Genomic DNA, 18,908 nt, shown 5'->3' with positions numbered 1-18,908 from the left:
CTCCCTTCCCATCCTCTCCCTTTCTCCCCTAAAATGATATCATTTAGTCATACGCTTACGTGATAAATGCTTTCAACGGTTAAGTGTAAAGTGTAGGATGTCTATCTTTCAGGAAAAGCGCGTTCAAGAGATTGAGTTAGCGACTTTTTAAGACAAAACATAAGTTACCTGTTCAATTCTCGGTGAGCGGGAATGTTTGATTTCAAAATAGCAAAGACAACACTAGGCAGTACCCAACCGCAAATGATGTAAGAGATTCTGCAAGATGACGAATGATTATTTTATGCATATATCGCTGATGGAAACTATAGAAGGGTTATTGCATATTTTTAATCGTTTGCTTCCACTAAAAATACATGTTTCGTATGTTAGGGATATGTTAAAGACTCTGACTGAGATACTTTTTTCCTAACCTTCGTTCTTCCAAATCTTTAAAATAAATGTATCATGCATGAAGTTGGTGTATCGTACGAGTGACCTATATAGGAAGGATTCTAAAACGAATTTAACGTGTGGTACTTCGGAGTCCTTTCTGTCCCGTTATCTTTTCAAGGACAGCACAACAAGTGCACTCCCTTCAATTTCAACATCAACGATGAGAGCAAACACTAGAAGGCAAATGTTGATCATAAACGGACATAAATCTTTAAAAAACATAAACAATACCACAAGTAAAGTCTCCTGAATCAAAAATCACCTTGCCACTGTACTTCGGTATACGTAATACTTGAGACGGATGAAAAGTTGAATACTCATGTTCATCATCCAGGAAGCATTGCTTAACAGTGCAAACTGACAGAAGGCCGCCACAATTCGGCATGTATTCTGCAAGAAAACATAACAATAACTTCATCATGCTGTTGCATCATCATATCAAAGAAAAGTTTAATCTTGCGAATGAAGACAGAATTTGACAATATTTTAGCTACAATGTTCTAATTACAGTAGCTCAGGAGTGGCTTCAGAGATTTCTGTTAATATGTTCGTCTATCCTACATATTTTAGTGCAAAAATATATATCAAAAGCTTCAGACAGGTCAAATTTAGCAGTTTGTACGGGTCCTATTTTAAGTTCATTTATAAATGTATAGACTGATTTCAGATCAAGAGTATTACCTCATTCTCTCTTTCGATAAGGTTGGCGTCTATTGCGATTAAGACCGGATAGAAACCAAGTGACACCATAGCCTGGCATAGGACAACGTAAAAGTCTGATGTCAGCCTGGAATATAAAAACACAACAGGGTTTGATGCAAACTAAAGGCCGATGTCATTAACATCACACAACGAAATAATGATTTCTCTATGGTTCAAGCATTTTATGAAGTATAGGAATTTATGCATTCATTAGGGGTAGGCAAAGTACAACAGGCGTCGATTTCTGATATTGGCGCGTTTGAATCAGTACAAAACAGTATATTCATGCCGCCTCATTTGTGGGTATTGTTTAAGACAAGGGTGACCGTGAGGTATATCGCCGAGTTGCTCATCACAATTTGTCTTCACGAGACCAAATAGAAAATAATCTGCTTTTACTGGCTAGTGTTTATTAAAAGTTGCTAGATATTGCGATACAGAAGTAATATTTCATCAACTGTTGTAACAAACTATTGTGTATGTAAGAACGATAGAGCTGCAAAATTTCTGTCCAGTTCGTCTGACACGGAATTTCCCAAACAAATGTCAAACATCGATCTCAGCCCTTTGGGGTGGAATTATTTTTCTTACGTCTCTTCAATACTTGAGTAGATTCCTGTCATCATACTTCATTGTAGAAAACACAATTGTCATCAATAACTTTCTTTAATTTGTAGCATTTCTCTCACATATAATGCTATGTGAAACATGATAAAACTGACGACAATTTTCTTCTCAATGCACTAACAGCATTTATTATTTATAATTCGACAAGGTATTAATCAAAATAACAATACGCCACCACGCTTTGATCAATTTTCATTTCTATTGTCACCAACAGGGAGTTCAGACAACCCTTCACTTTCATCTGTGTCGTCTGCCCCTGATAGAGGTCTGTTTCTTTATTACGAGACATTTCGTTAAATAATACGCGCTGCTTGAGCGGCGAACAGTAAAGGACCGATGGGCATTCGTCAAAAGAGATTGTGATTAACAAATAGATCCCACACTGTTTCACACACGCCCGGCATACTGGGGATATGAGAATGGTTACTCTCGCAAGTTTTCATATCTTACAAAGTTATACCTTCGCATCACTTTAATGTTCTGATCCATCCATCCATCCATTCATCCACCCATCCAACACCCATCCATCAATCCATCCGTCCATCCATGTATCCATACTTACGCACAAACACGACTATGCACGTACGCAAAACATTTGTAATGACGACAAAACACAGTAAATGCAACATTACACTGGTGTCTTAATTTTTGCTCCCCCTCTTGAAAAAGTGGTCACGTTCTCAACTTTCACACTGCTTGTTGAAATTTCTATAAAATCGACGAGCTTTAAAAGTCAAGTGTACTTACCTTGCCAAAAATACAACGATGACACTCGATATAATGAATAACAAGGATAAAACGCAGCAAATCGTCAAAACAATGTTCGCGGCGGCTTTAAGAAAAGGCTGTAAATTAATGGGGCGAGATGAGGAGTATAAGAATATTTTGTGGATTGAATTTTTCATCTAATGCAGAGATCATTGTTGAATATTGGTCTTTATACATCAACTAATGAAATACATATCTACCGTCCATGGTCATGCATTTCCGACACCACTGATGCAATGAGAAAATCGATAGGCGTATCCTCCTTGAACAGCAAACAAATGTACATTTTTATCTTGTAATTTTCGGCCGCATCCTTGTGTCAGATCACAAAAAACCTATAATACTGCAAGGCCTTGATTAAAGAGCTGTTAGCTGCCAATTTTCAGACTCATACCGTTATTCATATACTTTTTATTAGTATAGAAAATGCAGGCTGCAGGTCTTTATTAACAAAAAGAAGCGTACAGCAAAATATGCTTGATAATTAATTGGATATGCAAACCTTAGGTTCCTTGCCAATGATTGTAATGACAGCAAAGTTTGCCACGTGGTTACATTTGCACTCTACATACTCCCAAACCTCATGGACACCAATTTTACTGACACTGCATCCGTGATTACTCCATATCCTGTAGGAAGACATTAAGATTTCAGTGATGTGCACTTTCGGCTAACAAATCACCTTCTATATAAAGCCCTTCCCTTCCCTTTCCTTGTCGACTTCCTTACAAACATTATAGCCAGTGTTAACGTACTTTATACACGATGACAGCAAGTATTTTCTATGCAGTGATGAGTATAGAATCACACTATCCTATTCGTGGCTTTCTGAGTGTCATCCACTGTGCGCTTCTATACGATGTTCCCTTACTTTCTGTAGTCTAAAGATAAATTTAAAAATATATATGTCACCATTTACTCCTTCGGATGAGATCTTAGATCTTATGGGTCTTAAAATCATTCCTTGGAATGTTATGTTAGGATTCATGGGTACAATAAGGTAATAGCAACATAATATCTTTAATTAACAACATAACGTCGACAGTTTTGTCTTTTAAAATATGTTCGTGGCAATATTGGCGGCAATGCAATCATTACAACAATATCGACAGGGATACAACACGATATACATCCCTTTCCCTGATTGCGTAAATGTCATAGTTGCAAGGTCCTGTGTGAAGTACTTTCGTACTACGACGTTATACTTCCTAAATCTGAAATTGCTTAGCAATATGTACAGACCATAGTAAAGAGTTCAATTTGGCATCATGTAATGTACATACTGATAGGAAACAGCTAGTTGGTAAATGTATCTATCAACAAATATTTATATGGGTCTAAAGTACAATGTATTCTTATTGTAGGCATCTATACAATAAGAGTTGGTCTTACCCATAAATAGCTTCAAGAGACATGGATGAACACGTCGGGGAATATCCTTCCTGCAAGGCAAAAAAGACGACATTGCCTAACGTTCCTGGTAAAAGGCCGATAATTGATAAGTAATTCTAGATTCAGATAATTCAAGCTATGTCTTTTATTTTCTGAGACATAGTCTATTGTAACACAGCACCACAAGTCTCACCTCTTTCAAGTAGAATCTCATCTGGACATCCACATCAATATTCTGACGCGTTTGAGGATATACTGACAACGAAATAACAGGTGTGTTCACCCGCTTTACTCTCTGCACTGCAGTTATTGAGTTTACCCAATTTCGTCTTTGCGGTCTGTAAATACAGGTTAGGGTTAAATACATGTAAGGTTACAGAAGTAATAAAAGACGGAGGAAATTTACAAGCGTACATTTTGTAAAACATAGATAACGTTTTTAGTTTAATTATTTTCTGAGGTTTTGATTTCATTTAATTTGATGTATTCAGATGTTACAAGAATAAGAAATAACGTTTAAGTCCTGCATGGATAACCCATAAATCTCGATGATTTATTTTCACTGTAGTCCAAAATAATCAACAAAGGAAGGATCCAAAATGAAAATGTTTTAAGAAACAACTTCTTTAACATTTTCTGACCTTGTTGTGACAGTGTCCGTTGGTAAAAAGTCTCCCGGATTTCGATAGATGTAGCATATCACTACCAACGGCATCTCTATCCATTGCAAAAAGAAAACCTCTACTTAGTGTTCAATGGTAAGCCTTCAGTATATTTGTCTCTACAATGTGTTAGACGCACTACTACGTTTTCAGCTTCGATTTGCATTTTGTGAATGACGGAAGGAAGGTTCGTGATTATAATCAAAGGCACTCTGTTTAAGCCGATCGAAGCAGAGATTGTCTTTACCAAACATTTGCCTAAAATAGTATTTTAGGCAAGCTCTTAAAATGCTAGCCGTGTTTGTGTAGTATTCACAAAAAGTGATTCAACTTTTGAGAGTTAATAGAGGCAATAGATCAGAATTCTTCATGAAGTGCTAAAACTTTGTTTTCACAGCGACATTATTCCTAAAACAGGGAAATTGTTTTCTATAATTTAATCAACCTTTGGTACCTATAGACGTAGACACATTTATCTTTTCCAGTGTTGCCTTGGGTATCTGTAGGTAACTATCTTGAAGGTCTGAGCTGTTCCATTTCAGTAAACGCCTCTTCGTTGGTACAGTGTTTGTGGTAAAGTCAATCATGAAGTCGTCGAGAGATTTTATAAAAACACCTCTTAAATCTGCAAAATAAAATATTTGCACATTGGAAAGTGACTTGGCTAAGAAAACGTCTACTTCTAAAGATAACATCTCGACATATATACGCACGTGGGTAAGCCAACAATATGGTTGATTAATCAAATTGATTCTGCTGAAGTGCAGCGTGTTTTGTAGGTTATATCTGCATTGTCGTTTTTCATTACTCACAGACGTTTAGGGAGTGTATTTGTATTATTCAATAATAACGGTAAGAGTCAGCCAATTAAATGGATAACAGCTTCCGAGACGCTGCGCACTAGGCTAATCGATTACATGACATCCTTCTGCTTACCTAATGCACCAGTTGACAAGGTCACGTCCTGTCTAGATATTCTCATGAAGTCATACAATGTGTCACCGAATGATTCTAGAGAAGAAAACAGCTTCAACACTCCCTTGTTTGGTCCGTGTTCCTTTAATGAAATGGTCAAATACAAGCAGAATGTCGCACCTGGCGCACACATTCATGTCAATTGCTACTTCAGTACTTTCACGACGAAAAACCTCAACAATCCCCAATTTTCGATCCTATATGTTAGCTTATCGGAAATGTGGAGACGAAAATCGTAGAGATATAAAGGACATTGGATTATTATTTTTTTATTCACCGGATTACGAAATTGTATGGTATTAGACACGTAATTTTTACATACGTGTACAAAATTCCAAAAAAAAAAACAAACAATTATCTCACCTGATGTACTTGTGCCCATAAACCTTCAAATTTTACTGCAAAGAGTCGATCAATATGTTCAATGAAACGCTGTGAACGAAATATTGACACAAAAATTCTTCTTGGATATACAATTATTAAAACGCAGCTGTTGGAAGTTTCGTTAACTTGTGTGAGTAATGCAGGGTTGGAGAAAGCCATATGTAGACAGTTTCATTTTATTCGGTAAATCACATTTCAGAGGTTGTTCACTTTGAGCGATCTCTTATTGCAAAAGTAAGCACCTCTGATTGAAATAGGTAAAAAAAGTTCATTTACCGATATCGTTTTCTTTGAGCAGGGGACATGGAAGAATAATGTATACCTAATCAAACCAAATGAAAAACTTAGACTACATACTTGAAAAGTCGTACTTAGTTCCAAATGAACTCTTCAGTAGTGCCATACTTGAAGTTCATTCACTCGGTTATGTTTGTCACTTGAACATGGCATAACCTTTCGTAGGAATCAAGCTAGGCAATTTTCCAATTGGAAAGCCTATTTAGTATACATCTATACTAAACAATGTTGCAAAATATATTCCGTCCACTCTTTTCAAGGTGCCTGATACAGACACTAAGTCGACATATTATACTCTGCTTTCAGATATAACTATGTACCTGAATATACTTGTTTGTGACGTTTGGGACAGGCCTTCCTAATTCCTGAGACGATACAGTCGCCGCTATGTTTAGCATGAGGTCACTCTCGAGCAATAAATCGCCTCCATGGGTTATATTTAGATGTTCGGTGACAACGGTTAGGGAATCCAGAGCTATCACTGCATCAACCATGCCAGTTATGTTAGTTATCTGTGTGTGAACAACGAAATGTTTTGAGACTACCGTTGCATTGTTTAAATGTCATGGGAAATGTTCTGGAACACGTTTTGCTAGCATTTATATCTCCAAATATTCCCGTCTGCTTCATTTCAAATGATCTCATTTACTATTTAGTAATCATTTTCACTAGGTTCAGCAGGCTTTTTTTACGTGCTCTAAATTACATTATAATGGAACAAATATTTAAAGCTGTTTGTCCCTATTGAACATGATAGAATTGTATATGAAATTACTTTCTAAGTTCCGTGTATCTGTTGTATATTAATATCAAGTTGGTTTTCAGACATTTCATTGGACGCATTGAATGTTTATTTTTCTTATAAATGATTTTTTGTTTGTTTTGTTTTCCAAGTCTCTTTCAAATAGGTATAATAAGGTGGTCATGTAAATGTATTTTGAATCAAATCTTTAGTAAATGCGGTTTTTGCGATACCGTATTAGATGACAAGAATTTCAGAAATGTAGATTCAAGTCGAGTCTAAGTTCCGACAGAAAATGCGACAACCGTCAAAAAAATGAAATTGTTAATGTTATCGTTCTCACCTTCTCTGCTAGCTCAAGTAACTCCCTCGTCTTGCAATCAGCTGTATCCACCTCGTCCCATTCTCCATTGACATTACAGAACCGTCTCATCACTCCTAGAAGTGAAAAATACATTGAAGTACCAGATGTGAACTGAATGTGCTCAAGTGGTTTACGACAGGTTAATTACATAGTAGTATGCTTCACAGAACAATCGGATATCTGCCACATTATTGTAGCAGGTTTCATCAACTTTAACACTGTACTCTCGGAGTTAAATCACTAGTGACAAAATTTCATTCAATATGCAACTGAGCTGTTTATTAACTTGACACTGTTCAATTCATGGGACAATTAGAAATCTAGAAGATCAACATCTGTAGCACGTTTCATCAAACTCAATACTGTAATTCGTAGTAATATTACTAATAACAAAGTTCATAAAATATGCAAATGTACCATTCATTAACTTGACCCTGTTCAGTGCTTCACGCGAAAACATTTATCAAATCAATATCTGTAGCAGGTTTCACTATATTTGATGCCATAATTTTCGAGTTATATCACTAATTACAAAGTTCATTTAATATGCAAATGAACCTTTAATTAACTTAACACTACTAAGTGCTTCACAACACAGTCAGATAACTGTCGGATTAGTATCTGCAGTAAATTTCATCAAATTTTTCAGTTATTTTGGAGTTATATGACTATTTATAAATCTTCATTAAATATGCAGACGAGCTACTTATTAACTTTACACTGCTCAGTGTTTTACACATTGTTGGTTTATTCCAAAATGCATAGTCCTCAGCCCATCGCATATTAAGGCTACAGAACACAAATCAGGAGAAAAACAAAACATGTTAACGCTATTTACAAAAGACAGCTACGAAAAACTAGACAGAAAAGTATTGAACCGTTTCTCGTTGATTAACAAAGCCGTCTCTAATCTTAAAGGCTTTGTGAATAAATATTGACAATTTATAAAGAACCCGATTATTGTCACTCGCTAAGAGATTACAACACTTTTTTTGTGTTGGATATATTCTCTAACATAAAGGTATAAAATCAACTCTCAGTTCTGCGTATAATGGACAGAGTAAAAGAAAGTGAAATTCGTCCTCTACCAGCGAATTTCCTACTACAATATGGACAAAATCTCTGATTTACAGGTACGGGAGGATTGCAGTGGCGTCCGGTTTCAATTTGTAACATATTGCTTGAACATCTGAGTTTTGCAAGATCTACCTTGAATTTTGGAACGTTAATACAGGAAAGGTAAAGTTCGGGATTGAGCATGGATTTAAAATGAACATAGCGCCGAAGACGTGGCGACTCAGTGATTGACGCCGACCACTCTTGCCTATAACAATCCCGTAATCGGTCTTGAAATAACTTAAGAAATAACTTTGGATCTCCCACTCCTTGTTCAAGACAAACGATACCAAAACCATATCGAAATAATATCTCACGCACTTTAGTTACCCAATTCACTCTGTCTGCCAGGTCCTAATCTTTCAACATTTCGTAGCAAGCTTTTGGGTATCGGTTGTTATTCATAGCTAGATGTCAAACAATATAAGTAGTATCTCGTATCAAACAAAATTCGTGAAAAATGACCGACTTTGTCCCTGTAACTTAACACAATTAAATACCGCACAAGACAGTCAGATATATATTGGATCTGTATCTGCAACAGATTTCATCAAATTAGGTGCAGTTATATCAGAGTTATATGACTAATTACAAATCTCCATTTAATATATAAATGAGCTATTTATTAACTTGACACTGCCTAGTACTTCTGAGTACAGTAATATATCTATCAGATCAATATCTGCAGCAGGTATCATTAAATTTGGTGTAGGACTTTCGGAGTTATATCACTAATTACAAAAGTCAATTCAATATGCAAATGAGCAGATAATTAACATGACACTCACAGTGTCATCCTAGTGTTCTGAGATTGTCATCTGTGAAAAGTTTCATGAAATTTTGTGCAATAATTCTTGATTATGTCGACACTTTTATTACTGTCTCCATAGGAAACCATTATATGAAAAAAATGATAATTCATAACTTCATTTATGTGCAAGCCACACTAAATGAGATATAATCATTTCTTGCAATTAGCATACGGTACCTATCTACTTAATCTGATTTGAATTCGTTCAGGCGTTTTTTAGTTATCGTGTAAACAGACAGACAGACAGACAGACAGACAGACAGACAGACAGACAGACACACACACACACACACACACACACACACACGGACAGACAGACATTGCTACGAAATTAGCTCACGTTTCTGTACAAGTGAGATAAAAATGAAATGTGCCCTGAACAACTTAACCTTAATTTTTCATTTAGCGAAAGAATATATGATCGAGCATTCATCAAGTTAAGTTCATTGGCAGAGTTAAGCAGGTCTTGAACGTTTCAAGACAAAATGATGAAAATTCAATTTATACTTTTTATTGTACTCTGTGTCAAAGTTATTGGACTTCGCATCCTCTGATACCGAAACTTCTTGTACGACAAAACTCCATAGGCTACAGACGCAGGTGTATAATAATGTGATTTATTGCAGTATAGGGAAATTCTCGTTTTAATCAAAAGGAAAAGATATTCCCGAAATAAAGTCGGTAAGAGTTACAGCTGATAACAATAAATCGAGGCAAGTACAAAACATTGTCATATATGGAATAGTACATGAAGATTCATCACGTGTACAAGTCTTCAGTGAGTTGTTATACCTAATGAACGGTTGTGTGTCTGCTCTCTCGGTAATAAAGAACAAACTTAGATCAATTTTACTCTTCATGCTCTCAGTGAGAGTCGTGATGGTGATCATATTGCCAAACATGGTGATGATAATGATGTTGGCTGTGGCAGAGACAGTGGGATATACTTAATCTTTAATTTATACGTTATATACAATGACTTACAGCTACATGCGACCTACCTACACTACCACTTGGACAGGATATCCACTTTGAGTAGTTATTTACTGCAGTAACGTTCCAAAGTCCGTCTTCGCTACCTGAACAGTATTTACCTCTGCCATCTGAAATAATCAGAGTCCTATCGCTTTATTGATTACTGAAATAATAATGAACCCAATCCGGCACATAATGGACTCAAGCAAACTTTGCACACCATAAAGTAAGAGGCGAAGCCGAGTACATTATGGAGTGCAAAGTTTGCTTGAGTCCATCGTGGGCTCGGAGGAGGAACATCATTGCTATTATTTTATAGCTTTGGCGATGCCAGTGAATTTGTAGATGCAACAAATATCTGAGCGCCACAATGCTGTATAATCAAATAAATTATCAGAAATAATCTTAGGGTATTACGTCACAAAATGCACAAACTATGATAAAATTCAAAATAAAACAATGTCGTAGGCATAGCAGTGTTTTCGATTATATCATTTACATAATTTAAACACGAAATGCATTAAGAAGAGCGTTACTAACATTTTGTGTATGCACAAAATATCGTTTCCCTTGTCCACTATGTATGTATGCGAGAACTGACTCGCCCTAACGGTTGCATAAGTCCAGTGCATGTCTAAATCAAGTGTTTATTGCGGAATGAACACAGGGTTATAGTCATAATACGGTGCAAATTGTGCACCTGAATCTTCAGAAACTTACCAATGTTTTTGTTGTGTTGGTAATCCGTGTCCTCCCATACAATTCGTCTTGGCACACAGAGACCATCCACCTCGAAATGATTATCCCGACACAGACATTGGTAACTGCCAATTGTGTTATGGCATTTTCTTTCCAAACCGCAGCCATTTTGCTCATTTTTGCACTCATCAATATCTGTCGATTAAAGTGTAGATAATCCATTAACTTATGGTAAAATTATGTGATCTTTAAACAGAATAATTGTCCTTTTTTGTCGTTATTCTCTATGAAAGAATTTACGTCATTCATACCTGTGCATATTTTCCTCTCATGGGCATCGAAACAGATACTCGAGTTTGAAAGCAAGGCAGCATTGTCTAATTCCATGCCCGGAGGACACACAAATGTTACCGATGACCTGCTTGATAAGCACACAACTCTGCCTTGGCCGGCTTCACTGATACGGAAACTGCATGTATCTCCTTTATTAGCATAATGCGTAGTAGTTTCAATTTCGTCAGTGGTTGAAGGTGTTATCGTTGATGTTCGGTTGGGACCCGCTGAACAATTCGTTGGTACTGGAAAATAGAAGTCCATTGTTTAAGTACTCAACCACATTAAATTTTCGTTAACATTGACCTGGTAATGGAGACCATTAATATTGCATGAAGAAAGTATTCCATGTGTTTAGGCTTGGCTTAACGGGACAAAGTTTTTGACTCTCAAATTTGTACGTCTTTCTGATCTACCTCATGTGGAAAGCTCATTTTGAAGCTCTTGGGGTCATTAAAATGCTAAGTCTTATTCTGTCTTGTTTTTTTAATTAAATATTTTCTCACAGAGTTCACACAAGAATGGCGTCATTTTGATTTCAAATATCGGTAAATATTTAGTACTTTGTTTTTCTGGTACCAAAATTTAAATTTTGACTCCTGATATCTAACCGTGATTTTAAAGGGAATTTTGAAGGTTTCTATGGGGAAAAGCTGAGCCCGAGCGGCGCGGTGTGACGTGCCATGGCGCTAGAGATGTTGCAAGCTCAAGGATTTCATTAGTACTCGCGTTCTCGGCCAGGTGCACAACATAGAAGTTCTAAACAAACCAGCGAGGCTTTCCAACACGATCGGGCAATATTTAGCGTTTGTATGTCACTAGAGCAGCATAACTTGGGCTTATTTCTTCACAGAACAACATTATACGATTAATCTAAAGGAATGACATCTTATTTGGAACGTGAAAAAGGTTAAAAGTTAGCTTTACTGGGGCTTTAATGGTATCTGTGATATTGCCAATAATCTGGGGTTATCCAAAATATCACTTGTTAGTGCAGCTTTGCTAATAGAGTAACATCATAGGGTGCATCATGCACGAAGCAAAGGTGAGTGTGTGATGCAGTCCATGACATCATCATGTGATGTCACTTTTAGTAAAATATCGACGTTTCTCGAGAAATATTTGTCGTTAAACTGTTTTCCTTAATTGTTTACAAAAATATGAATTCATTCCGTTCACATGGTTTTACTATATTAGCTGAACGTTGCGCTGCCGGTCCCAGCTCACGTCCGGAAAGTAGTGCAGGCTGTAGGCTGATGGTCAATCTGATGATATTTATCACCTTATGTCGGGTAGGGGGTATTTTATGGTAAACATCACAAGTGTGAATGATATTTTCCACATCATATGATAAAGATGTATTTCCCATCAACAGTATCCTTTCTTTTTTGATTCGGTCATTGTAATCTTAACCCATGATTAATTGACCCCGCACTGCTATATGTCCATGGGCAGTTTGTCTATGAGCTGTAGTGTTGACATTGTCAGGGGATGAGTCAGTCATCAACATGCAGCCATGTAACCATACGACCGTCTTTCAGGTCATTAGTATATTGAGAGGTGTACAACACAGTAGAGCTTTCACAATTGTACCTAAATATATTCTACTTACGTTTAAAGACTTCATAGACTTGATTTGCTGACGGACCTCCCTCACCATCATCCTCACAGGCTGTTGAACGACCGTATTTCTTATAGGTCGCCTCTGCGTCGGCACTCGATGCACACTCTCCTCCGTCTTGTAGAGCAAATACTCTAAACCCTCGAGAAAAGGCAGCTTTTCTACACTTTGCGATCGGATCATCACGTTCTGTGTAATTACCATCGAGTAAAGTGTCTTGCTCTTCAAGGGTTCCAATAGCCCTAGGGTTGTCGTCTGCCCAACATCCTAGACTTTTTACAGCAGCTGATAGAAAGGCAAAATACATCTATTACAAAGTGACTTGTGAGTAAAAATCAAATTATACTGTAATCTATAGTGTGTTTACTAAAATATGAGACATATTAAATATTTAAACGTTACCATGTATTCGTCTTCAGTAATGTATACTGTATTTTGCAATGAAATTAGTTTAGGAATATTGTTGAAACTTCAGCATGCATGTTACAAGTAAAACTTTAATTTTTACAGTCAGAAGTCTTATTAAAACAATTCATCAGCATACCAGTTAAGAACCAGTGCCATTGAAGTTATAACACACCAACAATATGAGTAGATATGAATATACGAAATAGTTACCAACCTGTTACGTCTTCAGTAATCCTTAAACGACATAATTTATAAGACACATACAGGATATATTATAGAACAATTTTTGCAAAATTGGTCGCTTTATTTTCTTCTCTCATAGAGATCTTAAACAGACAGCTAAGGACTTACTTTACATAAGAGTTCAATGTCAACATGAGTTTGTTCGGGAGCAGAAATACAGAAGTTGAAAGAAGATATTCAGGATACTGTCTTACAAATTCAGCATTGAGCAATAGCTTGGGTTCCTATTTACATCAATATTCGCTCGCCAATGATATCGTCACCATTTCTTTGTAGGGCGTAGAGCTTTGTCATACAACTGGTATTCTCTGCCGACACCCCTCTCCCCCGAAATAAATAATGATTTCTTCAGCCCACCTTTCTCGCAACCAGTTTGTTTACATCTTGTTTTAAATTCTGCAAACGACATTTTTCTGTGTTACTTTTCGACCATCGTTCACAGAAGATTTTTGACCGAAAATGCTTCTGTGATATTGTACGAGCTTTAGAAACATTCGCTATTCTTTGCAAAATAGCTATGTCACCACATTTTTTACAAACAAACCTTTTTTGCATTGGTCACACAAAGGCGTCCATAGCAACATCAATAAACAAAAGATGACGCGAAGAAAACCACTGACATTTAATCAAGTCTCTGAGTAAATGTCCCTACTGTTGTGTTGGTCAGTTTCCCCTACTCATGACGTATGTTGAATAAGTATAGAGCATTTTCAGGTGATTCTCCTCCATGACCTTGAATCAATTGGTCATTTTCAGAATTTTTCTGGAAATTCAATTACTCGTATTTATTAATAGTGAAGATATTTTAGAAAGGTAATTAGCATATCAATAGAAGTTTTGGATTGTTCTTATACTCTCTATATTGAATCATTGAGAATACGTAGGGACGGCACAGTTTTTCAGTCAGACATTTGGGATTGTGTCACTGACAAATTTTACTTCCAGGCTTTTGAATCACTTCAACAGTGTTAATGTCAAGACCTTTCAAAACCTTCACAGCGATGCTAGATTTTCACTGTGGACTTTTCATGGACAACCCTCAAGCCTGTAAGCCTGCGACTGTACACTCATCGGTCTGTCTTACTGTCTGACCCAACTCTGGAGCTCTGTACCGTCCCAGCTGAGATAAGTAACCTGTGAACTTTTACAGTTGGTATTATATCTCTTGACTTAGTGAATACTTTTATGTTTTGTTATAAAAATTTTATTTGGAGAAAATCGCTGACTTCACCGTTTTTTCACGTAACACTACATAGTATCAACTAAAACGCTTTAAAACAAAGACCGATTACAATAAATTTAATTCATTAGGCTACTCTACGACTTGTTACTTTACGGAATTATTGACTGAAAAAAGTAAACGCCCCCATTACGTAAACCAGGCAACTTTTACCTCTTGATACCAAAAACAAATGAAGGTTTCATGGCTAGAGATTTACCCCTTAATAAGTAAACCAATGACCTCGTAACACTTGATACAGCGTTTTACATAGTGAAATATTTATTCACCTCATTTCTAAGACACATATTGTTAACCTTGGGCTCGTTCATTTATGTGTAAGAAGTTAACTATTGGTAGGTGTTAACCGAAGTCGCCGCTAGTTAGCCGTTAACCAACTAATTGCTAACTAGTAACAGTTATTAGTGACAAAATCAGGCAATAGTCGGAATAGATGACTAGCCAAGCCTTGTCAGATCTCACCACTGGCTAGCCGGTAACCAGCTCCTAGCCATTAACAACTGTTAAAAGCTAAATCTGGCTAATAGCTGGGATACATTTCAAGCCACTAGACCTTCTCTGAGGTCGCCATTGGTTAACTGGTAGTCAGCTAACACCAGCAAGTAAAAGGCTAAAACCAGCTAATGGCGAGAAGGTTAAAAGGATAATCGTCTGATATAACTGGCAAGCAAGGCCTTCTTAGACGTGCGGAATTCAGCTAACTGATAACAGCTAAAATCGGCTAGTAGCTTGAATAGCTGACTAGCCAGGACTTGTGAGATCTCACAGGGTAGATGATTGCTATACTTAAATGTGACTATTAGTGGCTAATAAAGTGCTGAGTAAATTCAAAATAGCTGGAAGACGACTACCTGACACCACCACGCTTTAACGTCATTACCAAAACATAGGGAGTCTCTAGACTAAATCGCTGCTCCTCAAGTAATGTATCATTACACTGCGGTTTTTTTTTTTCTCGGAGAAGAGGGTTGCTTTAAAATTCCTCTTAGGTATCCCCTACCTCGATTACAGCAAATCAAGTAGTTCTAAACTCAATTTTACTGTACGTTACTGTAACAGTATATGCGGTCAAACTTCCTCCTTTTATGGACGATTTTCAAATGTTTGATTAGACAATTATGGATGACTGTATGAAGAACTCTAAGCTTGTCGTATTCCACGATCGTGTCATTTCACTGTTACACCGTATGTCCATGATTTAGATCCTGCCTCTTTCCATCTTTCATTTCCAAACATTTTCAAATCTAAGACTTTACATGTTTAAAGGTTATTAACAATGAATGTGTCGACGCATGTATTGTTATAAATATTAACTAATTTTAACTGAACATGTAGAAAAGTGCGGTAATTATACATGTCATTGATATAATACTTTTCATTTAGTATACATAAGGCTAAAATAGGCCATTGCTTTATTGAACCGGCCATGGGCACGAAGATTTTCTGAATTAAATAAACGCTTCTAGCCAAATTTCGATAAATTGCTGCACAACCAAATTCAAAGTGCGACTTTTAAAGTAAAATCCTATACAGCAGTCGTAGTGAAATAAGCTTCATGACAGTTTATTCAAATATATTCTGAATGGCATACAAAGTTTAGAAACACAAAGGATCTTATAACATAAAAAATAATTGGAAATTTACTTTTTTCACACTTCTACTCATTAAAGGAGCAGTAGCTGTAAATTTGAAATACCGTATAATTTATTGAGACCAGTGTATTACCATATCTCATTCATTGAGACCGGCACACAAATTGCAAACAGAGTTACAACCATGTCGGTGTCATATAGAACAACTTCTTTTGACACATCAATGCGGACTGTTGTTTCCTCTACAACCATGTCGGTGTCATAAAAAACAACTTTTTTTGATACATCAATGCGGACTGTTGTTTCCTCTACAACCATGTCGGTGTCATATAGAACAACTTCTTTAGACACATCAATGCGGACTGTTGTTCCCTGTATCAGTTTACCTGCATTAAACTGAGTCTGGAGCGAAAGAGTGTACACAACGCCCCTATTAAAAATGCATATTTTAATTTAGCGCTGACATGGCTGTATATCTCAGAAGATGATTCATCAGCGCCAAAGGGATATTCTAATCCATCAAAGGATAAAACGTTTACTAAAAAAACGTTCTTTTTTGTTTTCATGGACTTTGATGAAATAACAAAAATCTCCCTCTTTTCCTTAATTTGAAGGACACGCTTCGGTACCTATTTTCTTTGACAGCGCCACCGCCGGGGTCACAGGTAAAAGCAATTATAATAGCCTTCGGGTCCTGTGCTGTATTCTTCTGTCATATTGGCTGTGTGGCGCTGGTAGGGCCAGCGCTACAACACAGCGCATTAGGCCAAAGTAATTAAATTCTTTGTTTCGCGTCCACTCAAAATGGGAAAAGGTACACGTCTAAGCGGCTTAAAAAACACACACAAGAAAATTAACACAATGTATTTTGATTGCAGCAAATAAAAAATTGTAACAAAACTTTTAGTTCAGAAAAGCTAAGCGGTTATGTCCTAAGATTTCCTCTTCAAATACACTGTGTGTGTTTTCCATGAAAATCTTAAAAACCTAAGCGGGTGGGACGCAAAACAAAGAATTTAATTACTTTGGCCTTAAGCTTATGATACAGCAACCTTCGCCTTCGTCTTGTTCTTAACGGCAATCGACCGTGTAGAGCATTAGAAGACGTCACTCAGGAAACCTCACATACTAGAACATTACGATGAATATCACAACAACTCACAGAAGGCCCTCCATTATTGACGAAAAACTACCAGTCTCGTGCAGCAGAAAATGTCGCTCATTTGATGACCCACTCAGACTTCAATGTCACCAGAAGTCGGGGCACGTGCAGGGCTCCAATCCGACACCTGAAGGGGCCGTACATAATCAAATCACGCGCACGGTAAACGCAACTTCTGTGTTTAGGGGCGTTTGTATATCGTTATCGTACGCAAAAATCGCTACATGCTTTCATATAGAAACATCTGGCTACACGTGTTTTATGTATCGCAAAATATCGCGCTATATATATTGTTAGGCGTGTACCAGGCCAGTACGGCACCGGCGCTAAACTCACATTCTTTTGACATAGATGTTGTCCAGGGCACGAATGAAAAAGCTTAACAATCATTTTGGGTACACTTTTTCATTTCATTCCATTGGTTGCGTCATTGTTGAGTTGGCGCCTACCAAAGATTAATTTTAAAGGGGTAGGGGTCTGTAGTGTATGCGAAATTTCATAGGGATATAACTACCGGTTGTTGGTATACCGATACAGAATGAGGCTTGGTTGGATTTTCGCACTTCCAAACTTCTGTTTATGGGAAGCGGAGGAGATTTGAGGCCGAAGACAATTAGTTGCGTTTACCGTGTGCATGTTTTCATTATCCACGCCCCTAAGGTGGCGGTGAGTGTATATTGGCAGCAAACAGTGTTTAAGTCAAGGCGTTGACTGATATTTCTACAGCCACTCTTCTTTGCTGTGTTTTGACAATTACTTTGCAATTTCGGGATGTTTTACGCTTGATATCATTTTATCGTATTCTCGCTAAAAATATCGTCTTTAGATAATATTTTCTACCATCGAGTAGGGTTACAGCGAAGTGGGACGGATCTTTTTGTCTTACACACGTTTGGCGCTAATAGTATGTTTTTCATATCCAAGCTCATAGCCACCTTGCTATAAAGGGGGACTTTCAGCAAGCAAGAATTAAGAACCGCGCCCAAAGTTACCGTACCCTGTCCTTTCGTAAGCCATTCAATGTGATCGTACCTCGTAAAGATCCTGATATTAACGTATAATCCATTGTCGTTTCTGGCACACTGTACTTTAGCCAGCAGTTACCCGCCACATGGCCTGACTTCGCATAGGTCCATGCCAGACATCTCGGTGTTTCAAGGCAAGCCGCGCAGCAATCTCCATGGGATGACTTATGTGTAGGGCTGCCGGGCATATCATACCCGTACATATCAACGTTATCCTCAACAGAACATGACGATATCACTGAAACAATGATGACAATAACAGGAAGATTTAGACTATAACACATATATAGATGTGTTTGGATTGGATGTTATAATGCACAAAATGCTCCTTCCCC

The 18,908-nt window shown here is 37.2% G+C and overlaps 1 protein-coding gene across 1 annotated transcript in view; it reads right to left on the bottom strand.

The window, feature by feature from the left end:
• Positions 1 to 18,908, bottom strand: part of LOC139144034 (adhesion G protein-coupled receptor B1-like) — a 44,724-nt gene that overhangs the window by 6,274 nt on the left and 19,542 nt on the right. The window contains exons 3-19 of the mRNA XM_070714682.1: positions 12,895 to 18,811; positions 11,261 to 11,527; positions 10,971 to 11,144; positions 10,277 to 10,378; positions 7,328 to 7,422; positions 6,563 to 6,754; positions 5,925 to 5,993; positions 5,523 to 5,643; positions 5,041 to 5,211; positions 4,566 to 4,641; positions 4,118 to 4,262; positions 3,925 to 3,974; positions 3,035 to 3,161; positions 2,512 to 2,609; positions 1,117 to 1,222; positions 698 to 825; positions 169 to 258 (exon numbers count right to left, since the gene is read on the bottom strand). Of these exons, the coding sequence (XP_070570783.1) occupies positions 169 to 258; positions 698 to 825; positions 1,117 to 1,222; positions 2,512 to 2,609; positions 3,035 to 3,161; positions 3,925 to 3,974; positions 4,118 to 4,262; positions 4,566 to 4,641; positions 5,041 to 5,211; positions 5,523 to 5,643; positions 5,925 to 5,993; positions 6,563 to 6,754; positions 7,328 to 7,422; positions 10,277 to 10,378; positions 10,971 to 11,144; positions 11,261 to 11,527; positions 12,895 to 13,210 (2,327 nt within the window). The 5' untranslated portion in view covers positions 13,211 to 18,811. The remainder of the gene's footprint in view (positions 1 to 168; positions 259 to 697; positions 826 to 1,116; positions 1,223 to 2,511; positions 2,610 to 3,034; positions 3,162 to 3,924; positions 3,975 to 4,117; positions 4,263 to 4,565; positions 4,642 to 5,040; positions 5,212 to 5,522; positions 5,644 to 5,924; positions 5,994 to 6,562; positions 6,755 to 7,327; positions 7,423 to 10,276; positions 10,379 to 10,970; positions 11,145 to 11,260; positions 11,528 to 12,894; positions 18,812 to 18,908) is intronic.

Source organism: Ptychodera flava, chromosome 11 (assembly GCF_041260155.1).
Source record: "Ptychodera flava strain L36383 chromosome 11, AS_Pfla_20210202, whole genome shotgun sequence".
Taxonomy (NCBI): Eukaryota; Metazoa; Hemichordata; class Enteropneusta; family Ptychoderidae; genus Ptychodera; species Ptychodera flava.
This window is presented reverse-complemented; position numbering and strand designations above follow the sequence as displayed.